Consider the following 21,595-nt stretch of genomic DNA (forward strand, 5'->3'; position numbering starts at 1 on the left):
ATTTGGGGAGTGAACCAGTGGAACGAAGATTCTCTCTCTCTTTCCCTGTCACTCTACCTTTAAATAAATAAACAAACAAATAAATAAATATCAGAGAGAGAGGTTTTCCCAAGGGCCTTTGGCTAGGCAATAGTGGAGTTGATGCTCATAACCATGGCTGCTGACCACAAATTCTGAGCTCATTTCACTGAGCCACAGAGAGAAGTCAATCGTTAGGGGATGTTTGTGCCCCACTGCTGCAGTTACAGGTGTTCACCAATGATGTGGTGCTGTTGAGTCCCTGGCTGATCAAGGCACGGGGACAGAAAACATATTTTTGCTAGTTGATCAGAGGGCCAGGAAGCCGAGCCAACAATTCAGCATTAGCCCTCTCCTGTTGGTACTGTAATACCAACATATTTCAAAACAGATAGAGGGCTCTGGAAGGGTTTAGATACAAGTATGTACGGAAAAGATTTACAGTGTGTTCTTAAGTGGGAGTTCTGAGGCTAGCTTCCCTGGAAGTGCCAACTGCTGTTGCTCCCGAATGTCCCCTGGTGCCAGTGTCAAGGCCAAGTCCTCATCTAGATGGATGTCTGCACTGACCCAGAATGACATTTCCAACTTTTCTTATATATAATCCAATTTCTGTACTTCCTTTTCAGTGATATTAAGTGGAATAGCATAAAAAAGTCTTTTGGCATTAAAGATAATAAATGTATGCAGCGTTGCCTGGGTGTCTTTGCTCTTTGCCAGTGCATTAGCTGTATTGATTTTAGAATTTTAAATAACCCTCCTCCCCAGACTTGATGAATACCTCCTCCCCAGATCCGGGCTACCACTCCTTTCCTTTCCCAGGTGCAGTCTCCCCTCTCACACTTCGCACAGGTCACAGGTGGCCCGCCTTCTCCTGACCAAGCACTGGGAAACATCGTGAGTGTCCTGGGGGCCGGGGATTAACCTTTGAAGAGGGGGCCTGATCGCAGAAGGGCCAATCCTGCAGCACATGCCCCCATGTCCATTCTAGTTCAGGCCCAGGGCACACTCACAGTGGACCTGTTGGCTTGGTAAATGCCAGACCGTCCTAACATGTGACTTCCAGAGGGGAAGCATTTGCCACAGGGCCCAGAGGGGAAATGAGATCTCTAGCCAGAGAGACCAGTTCAGTTCAAACATCACCCTTACAGCATACGACCAAGGTTAATTTCTCGAGATTTCCCCTAATTAATTAATAGTGCCCTCTGCTATCCGCAGAGGACACCTGGTTTAAGACGTTCACACATTATTTTCATCTGTCTCTGTAAGTGGACTTTGAGGTCCCTGAAGACAATGCTGCCTGGTTCAGCCCTGTGCAGCTTTTCCGAGGCCCAGTGTGACAGCTAACAGCCCACGATGATTCTCAGACAGGCTTTTCCTTCTTTTTCAGGAAATAGGAGTGGGAGGTTGAACTCCCTTTCCCTGGCAATGGCCACTCCCCATAGGGATTCTTTCCAATTGTTGACTATTTATTTCGTTCCATAATATTTTGGATGTAAATATTTTTGGCAAATTATAATATAATTACTTAACAGCAAAAGTCATCCCTAACTTTACTACCCTAATGCATGGACTCAGCATTTTTTACGTTCATCTGTGGTACATTTCAAATGACAGCATACTTGAATGTCAAGATTAAACATTCTGTCGCTCCCCGTCTTCGTGGAGGAACGACACAGGACCCTGCACTGTTCTTTCGTCCGCTCGGCCCTCCCCGGGTTTGCTGCTGGTTCTTCCCGGGTTGGCTACTATCCCTTCCACCTCCGTGGAAGGGCAGTTCCCCCTGGCCACATTCCCCACTTCCGCAGGGGAGCGGCACACCGCCGGCCGGCTCTCTCGGGGGCTGCACGGGTTCCCTTAGATGTTCCCCACAGATGTTCCTGGTGCATGCCGTCTCTCTCCTCCTTTATAGTCCTCCTCCGCCAATCCCAACTCGGCTGCCCACACGCCGAGTACGCTGCTCTCCAATCAGGAGCAAGTCCTACAGTTTATTAGTTGAACTGGAGGCAGCTGCGCGGAAGCTGTTTACTTCTCTCCCAGCGCCATATTGTGGGAGAGCAGATGCATAGAATAAGTCTTAATTCGAGTAACTTAGTCTAGTCCGGATTGCTCCCCACACATTCCATTCTAAGCACCTCTTCTTTTGGTCTGTCACCCTCATAAATGTTAAAAGGATATGAAAATTTATTTCACTCTTTATCCTTCTGTTATCTCTTAGATATACCATGTTTTGTTTCTTCATTGCTGTTAGTTGTGCCATTACTTAGCTATTTTTCTATTGTCTCTCACTAATGACTAAGTGATTATTAAGAGACTGTTGGCTTAGGAAATCTGATTCAGATTCAGATTCATAAAAGATGTTGCTATTACACAGCATAGTGTCAGGCCCATTGTTGTTACTTGATAAGCGTTGGTTTGCTTGCACTGTAAGCCCGAGGACATAATTTACATTTAAACCTGAGCTTTCTAACTGCACTGCCATGTCGATGTTCTCTGGCCATTTCAGTAACTCCCCTGTAGGGAGCAGTCACATTCTGATCCCAACGTATATTTGGTCAGGGATCTTAATGTATTTTTGTTAGACGGAGAATGTTGGAGCTACAAAGGACTACAGTAATAACTATATCCAGTGAGTCCCAAGTTGGTGCATGACAGAATTTCCCAGGGTGCGTAAGAATGCTGAATTAAATGTGAATTTGGTGACTGAGGACTGGTTGCCTGCACTCCAACAAGCATCCTACTGTTCTTAACCAGGTGGTGGAAGGACCACACGTTGAGGTTACCATGTGGCTAGTACATTTGCTAACTTTTTAGAGTTAATGCTAGATTTTCATTATGTTCAATCTTTTGCTTTTAAAACAAATTGAATCTTGGGATGACTTATAATAGCAGGCAAATATCACAATCACAATTACGTTCTGCAACAGGAAGTAAGTTCTAAATGAATCTTAACATTTTACTTGACACATTACTACGTTTAAGTGTATTAGAGATGTCATTGAAAGGTGCAGGGGAGGAAAATGAACTTGCTTTGGCAGGTAGGTGTACGTGGTACTATTATCCACACCTGTCTACGCTGATTGACAGCCCACACATTATCTCCTAACAGGCATTGTACTCAACTGCATCAGATTTAAGTGTATGGCATTTTTACTGAATATTTGAAACTGTTTTACTTAATAGCATTAATTGTGCATAGACCAACTTTCAGCCACAGTTACAGAGTGCTCAAAGGATAATAAACAAAACCAAAATATTTTTGTGGACCTTTACTTATAATGAACTTAGGTGAGTGTTGCCCTGTTGCCGAGCTACTACACAGTCTGAGGAGGGCAGATATTTGTGCAGAAAAGGACTTTTCCTCGTATTACAGACAGCGAAATGGAAGGGCAGGACTCAGAGGCTCAAAGTCACTCTGCCACAAGGAGCAGAGCCAGAACTGGAGCTCAGGTCTCCCGGGTCCTCGTACCATTGTTCCAAACGGCCCCTACCTTTTACATGATTTCTACCTGGTGTCTCTCCCTAGATGACTGGTCGGGATGCATATTTATATTACAAATAGCATTGAAGCAAGGAATTTTACTCAGTATTTTCTTTTGGAAAACCAAACATGCTTTATTTCATTTTTTTTTCACAATTTATTTAAACATCTCACATATACAAAATAAGGTACAATTTAATTTTTCTGCTTGTCCAAGAAATATGGCTTCTTTGGAACCAGGGAAGAGGATGAAAATGAGATTGGCAAAGAACAAATCTGAGTCGAAGAAGAGGACGACTTTGGGCAAATGATCTGTGTATTCTTAATTGGGGGTCACATGGAGAACACTGCTGTCAAATCCGATTTAGAAAACCACACAACACAGAGGAGCATCTCTTCTCCAATTCTCCTAGCACCACCAACAGTCTTCAAGTTTCTGAAACACTATTAGCACCTTTGTATTATGAAAAATAAAACAAGGACCTCAGTTCGCCTCTGTCAAGGCCAGCACCCAACGAGGTGGAGCACACTCACAGGAAAGTATTTTGAGGTAGTTTAAACCTTCGGAAGTTTGGGTTTTAAACTTCCCTCTGTGGAAGATATTCAAAAGCCACAAGTGGTGCAAATGTACATGGTTTTTATTTTATTTTTCAATTTTTATTTTGGTTTTCTTACAAAGGTTGACATTTCCCACATTAGGTGTAAGACTTTTGAAAAAAATTCCAGATCTTTTTTAGGGGTTGGGGGAGAGAGTTCATGAAATCATATTGCACAATGCTCTGATCAATCCTTCTCCTCTTTCGCCCACAATTTAAGCAAGAAGATGTGCAGAAGAAATGGAAGGATTCAACTTTCAGTTAAAAAAGAAGAAGAGGAAAAAGAAGAAGAAATGGCAAGGAGAGAAAGTTTTTTCAAATTTCTTTTCTTTTTAATTTAGGTGGAGTTCACTTATTTGAAACAGACTGGGCCAACGTCCACATAGAATTCTTGGTCAGCGCCACCGATGTCCAAAGGTGCAATATCAAGGAAGGGCAAACGAGATGGCTTATTTGTTTTGTATTCAATGATTGTCTTTCCCCATTCATTTGTCTTTTTCTGTTTAAAAGAGAGAAGAAAAAAAGATACGTAAGACAGCACTGTTTCAGCACCTGATAACATCTGACATCTAAAATTTAGATTTTTATGAGTCACTTTTTGATTCTTCTAAGTGTGTCCCAAATCAACAAGCTCATCTTTGGAACAGAAGCATCAAGAATGTCTTTAGGGGAAGACGTTCTCTCCCATCCTAGTTTTTAAAAACATTTCAACACATCTTCTAGGTGATTTCTTTCTACAGTATCATTTTCAGGTGTGTGTGTGTGTGGAGAGGGAGTTGGGGGAGTATGTAGTACTGTCATTAAGGAATTTACATTTTTTCCTAATTATACTGCATTGTAGAGAATATGCTATGTATTTTTCTTAATAAGGAAACTATTAAGTATAAGCCATAATAAAAGGAAAAATAAAATATCTATATATAAATTATAGCTTATGCCCCAAGAAGTTTAAGCTCTGGGTATATACTATATTTTAAGAAGCTCATGTTAAAAGAAAAGTGACCAGTGTGTGAACATATTATACATTTTACTACTTCACAGTATTCAAGAGGGCAAAATATGACCAAAAAAAAGTCTTTACTTACCATCTGATTGTAAATAAAAACATTTATGAAAAAATATCAAATAAGTCAGATCTCTTGTTCACTTAAGGGCCTAAGCTAGAGCCACCCCTTCCTACTCTCCACTCAAAGGTATCCCCATATTTCACTACTGCTTACCGTGCAGCCATCGACAAGAACAGTGTAAGTGAACCTGCTGTTGCCCTCGGCAACAAGTTCAACATCATTGGAGCCCTGCAGAATGACAGCCTTGTTCAAGTTGCCAGTTTCCTCATCCATGTATGCAATGCTGTTCTTGCAGTGGTAGGTGATGTTCTGAGAGGCGTGATTGGCCAGCAGACGCATGAAGGCAAGTTGGGTAGCCATCTCCTTGGAGGTTACTCCTTCTACGTTGTATTCAAACTGGAGAAAATAAGGTGGGAGTTAGAGTTAAGTGAAGAAAGATTCAAATACTAAGAGTTATTTTTTTTAAACGTCTGGTATAGGCAGGAATAATGAACTGAGATCCAAGCCTTAGGAAAGAGATACTTTTAATGGAAACTCAATTCACTTGTCTTCAAAGCACCAGATGGCTAGATGGATGTAAGACTTGCTGGGCTAAGGCAAGGGCATCTAAAACAGTAACTGTTTCAGTTAAGCCTTTGTGTGTATGTTGCTTCTTTAGAATAAGAGTGAGGAGGTACAGACTGAGACCTCTTTCTTGTCCTCTAATTCTATGATTTGTTGAATTCCAGTAAGCATTCAATGAAGTGAGTGCAAAGGTTTGATTAAAACTTCAGGAAAACTGCTCTGGTTCTGAAAATTCAAGTGCACGCTGTGGGGCTCGTGTTCCTTCACACCCATCAGCACTTGTCTGTTTCTCCAGTGAGTGTACACTGGGTCAAGTTTGAAGTACACGAACACATCCAATCCATTGTTTAATGTTCAACCTATGACAGTTTCTTTTAATAGGTCCATTTTGGTAAGGGGTCAACATGAACATAATGAAAAAACAAACAATCCTAATAAGATAGTGTTTGCTAGAAGGAGTAATGTCTCCAGGATTCCTCACCTGGGTGCCACCATTGATGGTTTCTCCTAACCAGACATGCTTCTTGGCCTTGGAGCTCTTATACCAGTTCTTGACAGAGATGTTTTCAGGTTGGGCCCGGATGCAGGTTTCGCCAGTAGAGAAATCACAGTAAACTTTGATAGCATCCATAGTGCATCCTTGGTTGGGATCGATCCAGTAGTAACCTTTTAAGAAAAGAGACTCAGATCATTAAACTTCTCACTGAGGAAAACATAGAGTTCTAATAATATTCATAAAAGATTCCAGTTGTTTGTTTTTAAAGATTTGATTGTACAGTTATGTCACCTACCCCACGCTTAACAGAAGAGGAATGGCCCCTTTCAAGATTAGACAGTTCTTTCCTCTTCTTCATAAAAGTCAAATAAGGGGCATTTACTACCTTGAGAAAGGCAGAAGGGGCAGGTGTTTAGCCCAGTGGTTAAGATGCCAGTGGGGCACCCCTGTCCCACACTAGCCTCTGATCCCATCTTCTTGTGAACGCACAGCCTGGTAGGCAGCAGCGACGGCTTGGGTGACGAAGTTCCTGCCGCCCATGTGGGAGACCCAGGCTGAGTTTCCAGCTCCTGGTTTTGGCTTGGCCCAGCCCTCGCTATTGTGGATATTTGGGGAGTAAACCAGTGGAGAGGACTTCTCCCTTTGTCTCTCTGCCCCTCAAATAAATTAATAAAAAATTTAGAAAGAACATAAGGGCAGAAATAAATTTTAAAGAAGCTTTGAAGGTGAGTGCCAGTTGGGGAAAAAATATGATGCTGCATTAATTGGATGTTATTTCATGTAATGTAATTTTTACTCAACTGCATTTTCTCATGAGCACCAGTGGAATTGATCTGGAAAAGCCTGTGAGAAGGACTACTCTGCTTTGAACATCTCGACCTACCACTGCTCCACTCTGGGTGGCTGAGTCTCAGGTCGCGGCAGGTGCGAGCTGGGTTCTTCCGGGAGCCTTCAGGAGTGAGGAGGGTCTCAATCTGGTTGTTCAGAGACTTCAGAGTGGCATCGACTTCATAGTCCTTGGGTCTGAGAGAAGGTGGTGAGCGAGGCTGGTCAGCCCTGTAGAAGTCTCCATCATAACCAAAGTCGTAACCACCGCCGCTTGCGCCAGGAGGGCCAGGAGGGCCGGGGGGACCGGGAGGGCCCTGCAATGGTGAGAGTGAGAGAAGGGAGGCTTTGTATTTGCTCACAGCGAGAGACCTCAACGGTAGCAGGTTTCCAGTTGAACTTCTTACAAAGCATGTTCTAGTAAGCAAGAATGGATCAAGTTCATATGAATAAGTGACTTGCCCTCAGAACAACTGCAAGGATGAGCTGCACACAGCTGTCATACAGTTTAGAAAATATACTTTAGCGTGGCTACTTGGGTGTAGCATCACAGTCATCTTGGTGTGACCTTAGGTCAGTGAAGCTCTTCATAATTTCCCCAAGTGATACTTACAGCAGGACCTTGGCTACCCTGAGAACCTCGAAGGCCAGCAGGTCCAACTGTGCCGGGATGTCCAGAGCGGCCGTCTTTGCCAGCAGGGCCGGTAGGACCAGCAGGGCCCTAAGGAGGAAAGACACCAAGAACATCTATTGAGCCATCAAAACCCCACAGGAAACCCCCACCTGGAGCCTGGGGCTCAATGCGTGGGTAGCCCTCATTTCAGAGAGGAGCCATCTCTTGCTTTCACCTACCCTGGGGCCAGCGGGACCCACAGCGCCGGGAGCACCTTGATCACCATGTTGACCCTTTAAGGAGAGAACAGGAAATTACACTTTCAGAACACGTGCCAACAGATTTTTTTTTTTTCAAATTGAGTGGAAAACTTTAGTTCCAATGGTCTCCAAATTGATAAAATTGAAAATGTAAAGTGGAGCTCTTTTCTCCCATTATGTCTATTATATTCGATGATTTTTTTTCACAAGCCATTTCAGCAGTGCAGTATTAGTCATTCCCCTAATTATGTTTATTTTCAGTGGGGTTGAAGGACAGTGCTGCCAGGGGATTTTAATGTAAGTGTAGTTCTATCTCCCTTAACCCTCACCTTTCCATGCTGGAATGATAAAGCCTCATCTCCGCGAGAGAGGGAGTTAGCCAGAGAACGGGATATGGCTGTGATGCGGGACGTGTTAGAACAATAACAGTGCACACATGAAGATGCTCAGGGCTGGGGGCCGTTATGGGTAGCATGCAGGTATGCTGGCCACGTTCTACTTACAGCGAGACCGGGAAGACCTTGCAATCCGTTGTGTCCCTTTATGCCAGGAAGACCTCTGGGCCCCTTGTCACCAGGCTCTCCCTTGTCACCCCGGATGCCTTGTGGACCCTGTGAAGAAATTTAAGAGTGGCATTCGTTTCTCCACAAATGCTGTTTAATCCACTCAGAAAGGCAACTGAAGACATGCAAAGGTCTAGACAGGCTCCCGTCTCTTCTAGGGCTCTGCATTAGTTGGGCAGATCCTGATGATTGCTAGATCCAGGTTAGTTAGATCCTGATGACTATTTACAATAAGTGAACAGACAAGGCTTAAAATAGATCAAGTTATTTGTATCAGTTCTCAACAAGGAATACAAGTTTTTGAAAACATGAAACCTGGGCTATGTTTTAGTTATTTTCTTGAATGGATCCTCCCAACATGTTAGTTTGTAAAGAAGCCTTCACCATGTACGTACACTAGGGCCTCTTGGACCAGCAGCACCGACGGGACCAATAGAACCAGCAGGGCCCTGTGAAGTGGGAGAAAAAAAAAAACAAACAGAACTCGTCAGCCAAGACCAAGCCCCCCCTTCCGACACCTCCACTGTCGCCAGGTGTGGGAAAGTCAGGGTGAAGCGGGTGAAGCCCAGGAGGAAGGCAGCATTAAAGAGCTGACTTTAAAAACTTACAGGTTCACCACGGTTTCCATGTTTGCCAGTGGGGCCCACGGAGCCTTGAGGACCAGGTGCTCCTGCAGCACCAACAGGACCAGCATTGCCAGGGTAACCACGTTCTCCCTACCACAGGCAAAATGAAATTTAGCATCACTTTGGCCTCTACTTAGTGACTTTTAAATCACAGGAAGGCGAGGAAATGCACTGACCTTGTGTCCAGGCTGACCATCGCGACCTGGAGGACCATCGCTCCCAGGGTTGCCCTGTGACGACACCACGCAGATTAAAGCCCTTGGTGAGATACTGCTGCCCCTTTGCCCTTGGGTTTTGGCTACTCTGTCTTCTTCACTCCCAGTGCTCGATTGTGAGCCCCTTTCCAGACGGTTAAAAAGCAGGGATGAAAACCTATTAGCTTACATTTTATTTTAAAGGTGTTTTTAATATCTGGGTCCAACACCAAACTAGTTAAAGGTTCATTCTTCTACCGAAGTCATCTTTCAATGCCAGAAGTGGTCATGACATGTACTTGTGGGGAAACAGACACTCTTGGAACGAGAGAATCTCAGCCCAACACCCGAAATTACATACAATATACCCTGCTCAATTTTATGATGTAAACAAAATGCTGGACTCACATCACGACCGGCTTCACCAGGAGCACCGTTGACTCCAGGACTGCCCACAGCACCAGGGGGACCACGGGCCCCAGGAGGGCCTGCGATGCCAAGAGGACCAGGTTCACCCTAACAAAGCAGAGGAAATAAAAAGATTACTCTAGTTGGACAGAATGCCAACCTCACCCTCCAAAAACAACCTGAGGCGGGAGATTGCAGTGTGAGGAGAAGAGGTGAAGTGAATACGAATGGTCCAGAAAATGGTAAGCAGTGTCATTCGTGTCACCCTACACAGAGGGTCGGCTAGGTATTGTTAATGCAGTGTTGCTCTGCTCAAGGCAAGCATGGTTTTCATCCAACATTCCACATGAAACGAATTCATGAGGTTGATAGAGTTTATGGAAATGAGATGGGTCCTGGCTGCTGTCACGTACAGGTTTAATGGAATGATTCAGAACTTTCCAGTTTCATTCTTCCTCCAGGAGAAATGATGCCAGCATTTCATATTGCAGAGCAGTCAATGCAATTAGAGCTTATATCGTTCTTAAGCGTGTAGAAAGAACAAAATCATTCTGCATAGTGTTAAGCTGCGTCTTTAGAGTGTGTGTCTAAGGAAGGTGCTATTAAAGCATCTGAGATAAGTGACACGCGATCTGTATAAAGAAAATGCCAGGAGTAAGAAATCTTAAGTGGAGTCATTCAGTGATCAATCTGTCACATTTGAAGTGGCAGCTTTTAAAACCTTTTATTATGCTAATGAGAATCAGAATGGCGTCAAACACTCACCAAAGCACCAGCAACACCTGGGAGACCACGTTCACCTCTGGAGCCGGGAAGGCCCAGAATGCCAGGAGCACCAAGAAGACCCTGAGGACCTGGGGTGCCAGGAGGTCCCTAAACAAGAGGAAAAACACGGTATAATCCAGGTAGGACCCCCAGGTGAGAGCCCAGCTGGGCTTGCGCACTGGGGGAACTAGCTGTCCTCGGTGTAGAATCGGCTAGTGAGCTCTTGGGTATCTTTCCCGTCGCGATGGGAATGAGCTCACATTTGAGCATGTGGATATCTGTATGTATTTGTACCCTCCTCCTTCTCAAGACCCACGGTGTAACATTTTAAATATGTGGCTGAGATCAGTGAAGCCACGCGGGGATGGTGGAATAGAGTTTTTACTGAGTTTATGCAAGGAAGCAAATTTTGCCCTTTGCCTCTAAAGTCTAGTAGAGGAAGCTTTCAGAGTAGCCGTAATACCAGACATGCCTACTTAATGAATGGGTACCTTACTAGGATCGATGAATTCACAGTAGGCAAAGGCATTCTGCTCTAATCCTGGTACCAGTCAGGCGGCCCCTCCCTCGGCAGCACACTTAGAAGGCCGTGAGGATGAAACCTTGAGTTCCTCATTTACTGCCATCCCTATCACAGGCTAACTGAGCACCTGCTGCAGCCACGGCACCTCAGTGTGCACAAATCTGGCTCAGCCGAGCTACACTTGAGAGTCTGCAAATGCCACCTGGAGATTTGTGTAGGGGTTTTATTTTAACTTAGTAAAAATATTCAATAATGTAAATAAATAAATATCACTTGGAGACTTGCGTAGGGGTGTTGTTTTAATAAAATAATTTTTTTAAAAAAAGAGTTTGAAATCACTTACAGCAGTACCAGCCTCTCCAGAGGGACCTTTCTCTCCAGGAAAGCCAGGGGGGCCAGATGCACCTGTTTCTCCAGTTCGGCCAACTGGACCTTGGTCACCACGAGGACCACGAAGCCCTTCTTTACCAGCAGCACCAGGGGGACCAGGAGGACCAGTAATACCCTGTGAGCAAATGTACAAGGTCATTTACATTCTGTAAATCAGGGGTTCTAGATATTAAGATGCCAACAGTGTGATTCAACAAAACAACAGCCCGGCCATTTTGGGGAAAGGATTAGACTGTTAAATATTCTTTCTCGTAGAAAGTAGAAACTCCAATCTTATTCCCCGACACTGTCAGCAAAGAAAAAATAATCGAGGCAGACTCTACAAAAAATTTCTGTAAGGAAAAGCAATGCCCTGCCACGGGTACCCTAGAATGTTGGAATGAGAACGTGAAGAGTTATGACTTAGTTGTAAATGAATGGGACTTTGGGTTTTGGAGCATCCTGCCCCTTTCTTTTCAAAGAAAGCCAATACTGGCATTTTATTCATAACTGAGGAATCACATATGCTTTCAACTCGGTTTAATTAAATGTCTACAGGGAATGACGATTTTTGCGTTATGAACCTGAGAAAGGATTCCAAGAAATCAACATCTTTGCTATTCCCCCCAACCCAAACCTTAAGCAGAAGACTTAATCCTTGGTAATTAATTAAATTCTCTTGAGTCCTGACAGAAAAATCTGAAACAGAATTAAATTAGGGGCCAAACCACCTATAAATTCAGAAACAATTGTATCCTAACAACGGAGGCAGAATGATACCCATAAAGGGTAATTAGATATAAAAATACCTGATATGTGACTAAAACTGTTCTGCTCTTTATTTTTAACAATGAGAACACACCCGTGAAAGGGGACTGGTGTTTGCAATGAATAAAAGCCTCTTAAACTGATATTACAAAATATAATTTGTGATGATTTTGCCTCAATGGTTCAGAAAACCTGATTTCAGGCCAGGAAAATAATAGCAAATATTAGCGAAGTGTTTTCATCAAGTTTCTTACCCTCTTCCCACCAGAGACAAGGTCTTTTGGCTAAAGTAAATGAAAACACAGGTGTGCAGAGGTTTACTTACAGAGGGGCCTGGGGGTCCAGTCCGTCCAGCAGCACCAGGGAAACCAGTCATACCCTGAGAAGCAAGCAATCACAATTCCGTCATCAACACCATCTCCAGGGATTTGGGTGAGATGTGAATTTCTCCTTTGGAAAGCCCTCATTCCATTGGCCAGGGATGGACCAAAGAGCAAGTAGTAGGCAGCCTCACACAGGGTATTGTTTAATCAGGACCCGGAGACCCTCCTTCTCCATTCATGCCACCTTGCCAATTACACCAAACTTTTGTTGGTCGGTCCCTTTTGAAATGCTAACATATTATCTGATCATTATCAAATCAAGAAGACAATATGTTATGATTTCACATGGGTGTGTACACATTAATAACTCTTTCAACCAACTGACTGGGTGCTAAGGCAATGAGTACTGAATAAGTAGTGTTGTTTGTAGAGGAAGGGATGCTAAATGACCCAGAGCACTCAGCATGGTCGATGGAGAGAAAGAGTGGGTGGGGTTCATCCTGGGTGGCTCTGTGTCTCTGGAGTCAGTGGGACAGCTTTGAATGGAGTGGGGAAGGACTCAGGCAGAAAAAGGGGGACACCCGCAGGAAGTTCAATGGCTCCAGAGAGTATTTCACCCACTTCTCAATTTAAACAGCCTGATGATGACGCCCCCAAAGTGAGGTGGTAGCAATATTTACTGCGTTGAGTTCCAGCTGGGATTGAGTTAGCATGCCATGTAGCTGACATTAACTTCAGTATCAGAACTGCTCTAAAGAGAATGAACTTGGACCTTGGGTCTCCTCACTGCAGTCCAAATTTACCAAAAACTTCAAAACTTTCAAGTTCTCCCTCATAGGTTCCAAAGAAAGAAAAGTGATTTGAGTCCATGGTAAATACTCACAGGGGGGCCTCCATCACCACGACCTCCAGCAGGACCAGGGGGACCATTTGGACCCTAAAGGCAAGCAAAAGGTGAGATCAAGTCAGAAAATAAGCACAGTTCTTACACATGCTACATTTCTCCTCACAGGAATCATTTCTGAGATTTCCAGATGAAAATGAAGAAATGAAAAATGATCATGTATGCCATCTGGAAGAAATGTTCTTGTTTCAATGTCACTACCTCTGTGGGGTTTTTAAACAATTAAAAGTAAGACAATATTTACAAAAATCTTGTAAATTGTGAAGTGGTATGCAAATTATTCTTGTGTTTTTTTTTTAAATATATATTTTCATTTGTTTGAAAGGTAGAGAGAGACAGAGAGACAGAGACCCATCTGCTGGTTCATTCCATAAATGCCTTCAGCAGCTGGGATTGGGTCAGGCCAAAGCCAAGAGCCAGGAACATATTTTGGATCTTCCATGGGAGTGGCAGGGACCTAACAGCCCGAGCCATCATCTGCTGTGCGCATCAGTAGGATGCTGGAATCAGGAACAGAGAGGGGACTCAAACCCAGGCACTGAGGTGCGGGCATCCCCAGTGGCTTCGGAAGCACTGTGCCAAAAACTTGCCTGGCTCTTAACTTTTGCAATCATCTATCTGGTACGCTCCCTCAGGCGCAGTGGGCACCTGCCTGATGTTGCTCAATGATAAAATCTCTTGGATAACTATACAGGTTGAGTTGACCGCCAGTGAATCCAACTTACAGATGGGCCAGCAGCTCCAACGGGGCCCGCAGGACCAACAACACCATTTTCACCCTTAGGTCCCTTGGTTCCTTTCTCTCCTTTAGCACCAGGTTGACCAGCAGCACCCTGTTGGAAAGAAAGGGTTACAGCTCTGGCGTTCTCACTCACCTGACTATGCCCCAGCTGGGGATGGTCTCAGATGAACCTTTTTTAGGTGATACTCACAGCAGGACCAGCGAATCCATTAGGGCCAGCGGGACCAACCTCACCACGTTCACCCTAGGGTGGAGAAAGGGTGTAAACACATCTCAGCACTCTGATCCATTGACGTCTACAAAGTGTGAGGGGTGAGTGTCCCAACTGCCCCAGATTTCTACTTACAGGACTACCCCGAGGACCAGCAGGGCCAGCAGGGCCAGCAGCACCAGCTTCACCCTGGAGGGGGAGGGGTCCAAAGACAGTTTGTTAATGCACTTCACACAGATGCTCAAAGAAGTAGTCGGGAGAGAGCTCGGTGGCAGACAGTGGGCTATTGTCAGAGCTGGCAGATGCCTTGCAAGACATAACCAGTGCACGTGGCACACAGGCAAATGAACGGGACCCTCACTCCTCTGAATGCTGCATTCGTTCTGGGGTCTGGGACACACGCTTGCAGAAACACTCTAAGTCAGTGCCCACAATACCAGGAGGAGGAGATGTTTTAATTTTTAGATGGACCCAGGGTTGATCTATTTGCTGTAATCTCTGTAATACAATAAATAAGATCTATTTTAAGTGGATTGTTCAATGTGAAGGGGGCATGCTATGTATTTTATCGATTTTTTTTTTTTTTTTTACAATTGAAGGCTTTGAGAAGACTTGGTGCCTTAGGATATTGTAATGGGCAACAGGGAAAGACTTTAAAACAAATGATAGGGATTAAAATATAGATCAGATAGCTGGCACATCTATAGGAAGGGGAAGAGAACTTTAAACACATAGCATTTGTTTCCTGCTGCTTTAACATAAGAGCTAAGTTCTGAAATAAGTGGGCTTTGAAGCCATAAAAATGAATTGCTGGGGCTATTTGGGACTAGGGCAGGCAGGAAATTTTAGGTAGTGCTATCAGTTCCAAGAGATACAACTCAGTGAAAATGCACACTTACCCGGTCACCTGTGGCTCCAGCAGGACCAGGGGCACCTACAGCACCAGGAGCACCCTACCCCCAAAAAGGAAAAACATATCTTGTTAACTACATCCCATACCATCAGTGGAGAACCTTGCCACTCCCTTTTGCTGGGCGTATCCAGTGAACACTCTTACTGCACACTCTGCACATCAAGAGAGATCGGGTGCATTTCAGTTCTAACTGTCAGAGACTCTCAGAAGTGACTTTCAGGGGGAGAGCATCCAGGAATAAAGGCAATTGCAAGGTGTAAGTCAAGGGCAGGTTAGGAATTTGGAAAATCTGAACTCTCAGCTCCTCCCTGTAAAGGCCCATGGAGAGCAGCAAATGAGTGGGCTTGTTTGGAACTGTTAAGAATTGTGTGATTCAAAGGATGGACTGTTACAGAGGTGCTACAGTGAATGATTAGCATCAGGGAGAACCAAGGCACAGGGTGGTGCGGGAGAGCCCTGGTGCCACATTCCAGGTAGGCTAATAATCCTTTTATGGGATTATCTCTGGCATCTCCGGGGTATTAACAGCTAATCTTTGGAGCTTCTTTTTGATAAATCCCCAAGACATACATTTGTATAAGTCTTGGACCTTGTTAGGGGTTCTGGCCTTTTAAAATGTAAAAGAACGATTGTGTGTGTGTGTGTGTGTGTGTGTGTGAAATAAATGCCCTACCATCACTTAAAACAATCACTTTACATGTTAGTAAACCTAGAGTTTTTGGTCTGTACTTTGTAGTTGGCACAGTTAATACTAAAGAAGGTAAGACTCCAAATGTGAATTTTTTTTGGAAACTTCAATTCAAATGGAGTAAAATGTTAAAAAAAAAAAAAAGGAAAAATACAAATGATACAAATGTAAACATAAACAAAACTCTACTCACCCGAGCACCATCTCTGCCAGGGTTACCAATTTCACCTCTGAGGCCAGTTTCACCCTGAAAGTATGAAGTAAGAACAACTTTTTGTTTCCCAACCAAATTTCTGAATCAACATTAATCCAAAGTGTTTTACAGATGCCATTAGCCATTTAAAATTTTTGGTAATGTCTGAATTTCCTACCATTCAATAATAGGATGTTGAATGAGGGGAAAAAATAAGAAAAGAGATAATTCAAGGCCCTTTTCAGATTATTGTTGAATATTTTTTTTCCTAATTTCCATACACACTCCTGGAGCATAATCAAGCAAGGTACAAATTCATGTGGACGGAATCATAAGGCAACATTACAATGAGCTCCAGCGCCTGATCACTCTTGTGCATAACTAATGCGGCAGCACGGTGGACAGCTGTTCGATAGAGCTCCTTCTCATTAATTAGGGCAGGATGAAGCATTATTGTTAGTGGCATTAAAATGAGCCTCATGTATTACTCAACACCATCTGGTTGCGTGAAATTCCATGGTAGCAAGGAATTTTGCCAGATTAGTGAGTTTAGAAATGCGTAGGTACTAGGTGGCAGAGAGAAATGGATATAGATATCAAAATGCAACCAAGCCACCTGCCAAGAAGTGTACAGCACTGGGCGCCCTTCTTTGGTAGAGTTCATCAACAGTAACTATGAAGGTCCAACACCGAACAAGTACCTTTTCTCCCTTGCCTCCAGGAATGCCAGCAGCACCCCTCTCTCCTGGGAGGCCACCAGGACCAGACGCACCAGCAGTGCCTGGAGCACCAACCACACCAGGTTCACCCTTGAAGCAAACACAGGTGAAATCAATTATTTCAGTGGCAAAAGAAGAAAATGATGAATCAACCTCTTGAAGGATTCCAATTTAGACATCTAATAGATAGCATTCTTGCCCGCTTAGGCACACAAAGGAGGGCTATTGAAAGGCGGGAGACCATCACAGAGTAAGATGCTATTAATGATACAGTGACTAAAGCGAAGAGGGTAGAGGGGGTGGGCGCCTGTGGTTCCTCTATAATCTCTCCCAGTCCTCTTAAGAAAGGCAAGTGCAGAAAAGAGGGGGACGGGACAATGGGAACCAGAAGAGTGAAAAGTGTCTGCCCACAAACATTTTCAAGGGTAAGTCTCTTGTCCCGTACAGGAAACATGAACAGAGACCTCATCAACAGGGGAGATGTTTGCGTTTTAATCTCCCTAAGAGTGGAAACTATAGCTTCCATTTTTCTATGAAACTCTACAATTCCACATACTTAAAACTTGTTGACTGGCTTCTGAGATGAATAGATCCCCTTGCAAGAACTACCTCACAAAACTGTATTTATTTTCTTATTTCTTCTTACCTTGTTATTTTCCCCCAATGATACTCTTCCACATATTAAAATAGCTTTTTTTTTTTGCAGTGAATCTTTATATTTTTCTCTTTTCAGGTAAGAAGCAGAAGTAATACAAATGTTCTCTTTTTTATTGCAGTTAATGTATTTTTCAGAACTCTATATTTCCTTCCATTTTAAAGCCTAAACCATGAATTCCATTTTGGAACACAAGTTTTAGACATATGTTTTTGGGGTGAATGTAGTGTCCAGTAATTTTTCCTCATCACAAATTCTCTTATTGTACTTCTTTTTAAAATCTGGCTCTATGAAATCACAGAACCAAAAATAAATACAAGTATGAAAAATGATTCTGTTGTAAAGGGTCGCTTACTGTAGGGTAGACTGGGCCAAGTCAGCCATCTATAAGACGTGGAGTTTTACCTTGTTTCCATCAGGCCCTGGGGGTCCAGAAGGACCTCGGCTCCCAATAGGGCCGGGAGGACCAGCAGCACCGCTCTCCCCGGGGGCACCACGCTCTCCCTGGAAAAGAGTGAGAAGACTTCAGAGGGGCTCTTAGACACACCTGATTCACACTGGGCTGTCTTTTACATCCTGGTTCTGTTACTGATTAGCAAATGAAAATCTCTGTGATTCCGAATTTCTCCTCTAGCAAAATAGAGGGATGAGATGAGACAGTCTCTAAAGTCTCATTCAGTGCTAATGTTCTGGGCTGCAACATATGCTGCCTTTAGACTATAGATTTCAACCTTTGGAACTTGCTTTCTTTGCTTTCTTTTCTGTGATAGGCCCATAAGTTTAAAAATACGTCAGTTATACATAGTACTCAAAGGAATGGTATTTTAGTAGAATAGCAATGTCAGGTATAGAAGATTAGACAGTGTCATGTCTATGCTCCCTTTATGTATTGTCATATAATAATAAGGCAACAGTTATAACATTAAACTGAAGACATATACATATGCATACATTTTATACATATAGAAGTGTCTATTTCTATCTACCTACCTACCTATCCATCTATCTAAATATCTATCAGTTACATCTAAATATCACAAGAACATAGATAGCATCCATGTTTGGCCTAGAGCATTTATCAACAGATCTACATTGTGGTCATTTCAAAGGAACTTTCTGTAACTTGGTTCTGTGGCACTATGGTTTTTTGGACACTAAGTGTTTGAATAAGTACTGATACAACAGAATAATTTAGGGGAAAACTAATCATTCCAGTTATGCTAATCCCCACAGGCTAAATCTATTTCATTTTCATTTATAATATGCTCATGAATTCAGTTATAGATTTTTACAGCAACACACATTGTAAAAATCAACTTTAGATCTGAGTAAAGATGTTACTTTTTTCCTTGGTTCAAGTTAAGCCACTGTCAAAAATAGATCATATTTGTTCATATAAATCAGCAAATATAATAGCTGTATTAATTTATTTGTGCTTCAGGAAATATGAACAAATAGCCAAAAACGAGTCTATCATCAACTTAGAAATCTGACACTTGCTATTGATCACCTCTGTCTACAGAGAGCATTTGTCAGGGAAATTGTAAGGGAGGTCATCAATGACTTTAAAGGGGAAACATTACTAATTTTAAAAAGACATTGCTGGAATTGTAGGAAAATTCATTAAATAACACTTACTCTTGGACCGGCAGGACCGGGGAGACCAAATTCACCAGGGAGACCCTAGGAAAAACATGAGAATAAATAAAGCATGAGATTTCTAGATCCACTTAGGATTGTGATAGTTGAAAGATTTTCAAAGAGTGAAATAAAGCTAGGTAGGCTCTACTTGCATAGGTGCTTAAATGCTCAGGCTAGTAAGAATAACAGAACTTTCAGTTGTATATGGAAAGGCACAAAAAAGAACAAATCTCATTGACACCTAGCCCAAAACCTGGTATCAGAGTATTTGTTTCCCAATACTTCATTTACTGCTTGAAAAAAGTGACAAAACAGACTCTCTCCTTTGATAATATGATGAATAACAATGAACAAAATTAGACATTGCCTATTCTTAGCTATATAACAGACTGCCTTCTTAATAGAAATGATCACATTCTGTACATTACCTAGTTAATTGTATACCCAAGTGTATCTCTTTCATTGCTGACCAGCTGTCTCCTTAATGTGCCCCACAGTTGACAAGGGAGGGCAGGCTGCAGAATGTAACTAAATTGAGGCACATTCATCACAATTACAGAGAAAATGACTCAGAACTCATGTCCTGATTGTGGATAGCGGTGTCATGTCTGAGTGCCAAGGAAAACATTAAAAGCAATTTTTCAGGGTCTGGTTTGATGGAAAATCAGTGCATTTACCTTTTCACTATGGGAAAGGACATAATTTGTGTTTTAATAGTACCAAGAACAAAACAAAAAAATAAAGCTACCAAATGAAATTCATTGAGAGATTTTTAGCTTTCATAATGTGATGTGAAACAAAGTAATCTGAACTAAAATAAGCAATGTGGCCCATTGTCTCCATCAGCACTCGTATTTGAAGACGTTATCATTAACACTTGGCCTATGAAGTTTTCTCCTATATATGATTATTGCCATGAAGTAGGGCCTTAAATAGGGCAAGTCTCAAGTTTGGGTAAATTTTTTATCACTTGTTTTACTTACCCTCTCTCCTGGCTTGCCAACCTCACCGGCTGTACCTGAGGGGCCAGGCAGACCCTAAATGAAAAGAAATACAAATCTCAACCTTGTGGGCTATATTCAGGGGCTTTGTGAATAATTTGGGTGGGGATGAAGCCTTCCTAATATCAACAGGTGCAATATTGTGTTATTCGAGCACTACACGCAGTTTGCTTGGAAAATGAAATGCACCCTCCTCTGCTTCAGTGCTGACATGCTGTGGTGTGTGGCGTGGCGGTGGAGGGAGGGGTGTGGTGCAGCGCTGGATGACCTCACCACAGGCAGGGTGAGGCACGTCTCAGGGGACCTACCTGGAAGCCTGGAGGACCGGCAGGACCCTGTTCACCTTTTCCACCTTGCACACCCTGAAAGTGACAGGAAAGGCAGTGTGAACAGAAAGGTAGGCCACCACCATGGCTACCTGGCTTCATAACTTTGGGTCGGGCAAACGGTGATGAACAATTTGTGGGCCAACACACATGCAATCGAATGCAGGGAAGCACAGGATTGGAAGAAATACTCACCTGTGGGCCAGGAGGGCCCTGAGCACCATTGTTTCCGTCGGGACCTGGAGCACCCTATAAAGAAAGGCTCATCATTATCATGAGCCAGGCGGCTTCGGATGCACCAAAGTGTCTTTCAAGTCACTTCCTCAAAATAAATTTATCACTTCAGCATGAATTAAACTCATTGGGGGTTTCTTCCGAGCCCAAATGCTGCCTGCTAACTTTTTTAACAAAATAATTTTTGATTATTTTATCTATTTGAGAAGCAGAGAGAGAGAGAGAGAGAGCTTCTCTCTGCTGGTACACTCCCCAAATGTCCTGGAGCTGGGCACTCAATCCTTGTGGGTGGTAGGGACCCAATAACTTGAGCCATCACCTCTGCCTCCCGGGGTGTACTTCAGTGGGAAGCTGGAATCAAGAGTGAAGCCAGGGCTTGACTGCAGGCCTCCAACACGGGATGTGAGCATCCCATGTCGGCTCTTAACTGCTGTGCCAAATGCTCACCCCTGTCTAACTTTAGATACAGTTCAAAGGAAGTCCACGGGTGGAAGGCGATGTATAAAGGCCAGAGAATGCTACCACATATTCATGCCCTTTTAATCCCAAGATGAATAAAGCAAAGACCAAATGCTCCTATAAATGTTTTTGACTTAACATATATTCTAATTTGCTATGGCTCACTGCCTCAGAAGCATGGTTGAAAGAAAGGTATTTTATGGTAGTAAAAGGAATCTTGGTGATGCCATCTCAGAAAGAATGTGACAGAAGCCTATCTGAGGGCCTCAGAGGATGTGTGTTTCTCAGGTGACTGGATCTGCACAGAAGTTAGCACTTACCCGAGCACCGGCAAGACCAGGATGACCTTTGTCACCATTTTTGCCAGGATCACCCTGCAATAAAAATTCAAAACAAAATCAAGAATGATATTACACTTAATGTCAAATTGTCTATGGCAATTTTGAAATGTTA

The 21,595-nt window shown here is 43.2% G+C and overlaps 1 protein-coding gene across 1 annotated transcript in view; it reads right to left on the reverse strand.

Moving 5' to 3' along the window:
- Nucleotides 1-3,828: 3,828 nt before the first annotated feature.
- The window catches only part of COL1A2 (collagen type I alpha 2 chain), a 35,783-nt gene continuing 18,016 nt past the window's right edge, over nucleotides 3,829-21,595 (reverse strand). Inside the window, 27 exon segments of the mRNA NM_001195668.2 lie at nucleotides 3,829-4,591; nucleotides 5,313-5,555; nucleotides 6,205-6,389; nucleotides 7,103-7,361; nucleotides 7,658-7,765; nucleotides 7,897-7,950; nucleotides 8,421-8,528; nucleotides 8,876-8,929; nucleotides 9,089-9,196; nucleotides 9,283-9,336; nucleotides 9,709-9,816; nucleotides 10,474-10,581; nucleotides 11,340-11,501; nucleotides 12,459-12,512; nucleotides 13,340-13,393; nucleotides 14,086-14,193; nucleotides 14,293-14,346; nucleotides 14,449-14,502; nucleotides 15,213-15,266; nucleotides 16,108-16,161; nucleotides 16,809-16,916; nucleotides 17,887-17,985; nucleotides 19,120-19,164; nucleotides 20,106-20,159; nucleotides 20,432-20,485; nucleotides 20,645-20,698; nucleotides 21,463-21,516. Coding sequence (NP_001182597.1) covers nucleotides 4,445-4,591; nucleotides 5,313-5,555; nucleotides 6,205-6,389; nucleotides 7,103-7,361; nucleotides 7,658-7,765; nucleotides 7,897-7,950; nucleotides 8,421-8,528; nucleotides 8,876-8,929; nucleotides 9,089-9,196; nucleotides 9,283-9,336; nucleotides 9,709-9,816; nucleotides 10,474-10,581; nucleotides 11,340-11,501; nucleotides 12,459-12,512; nucleotides 13,340-13,393; nucleotides 14,086-14,193; nucleotides 14,293-14,346; nucleotides 14,449-14,502; nucleotides 15,213-15,266; nucleotides 16,108-16,161; nucleotides 16,809-16,916; nucleotides 17,887-17,985; nucleotides 19,120-19,164; nucleotides 20,106-20,159; nucleotides 20,432-20,485; nucleotides 20,645-20,698; nucleotides 21,463-21,516 — 2,598 coding nt within the window. The 3' untranslated portion in view covers nucleotides 3,829-4,444.

This window comes from Oryctolagus cuniculus, chromosome 16 (genome assembly GCF_051225735.1).
Source record: "Oryctolagus cuniculus isolate XC-2025 breed Fujian yellow rabbit chromosome 16, ASM5122573v1, whole genome shotgun sequence".
NCBI lineage: Eukaryota > Metazoa > Chordata > Mammalia > Lagomorpha > Leporidae > Oryctolagus > Oryctolagus cuniculus.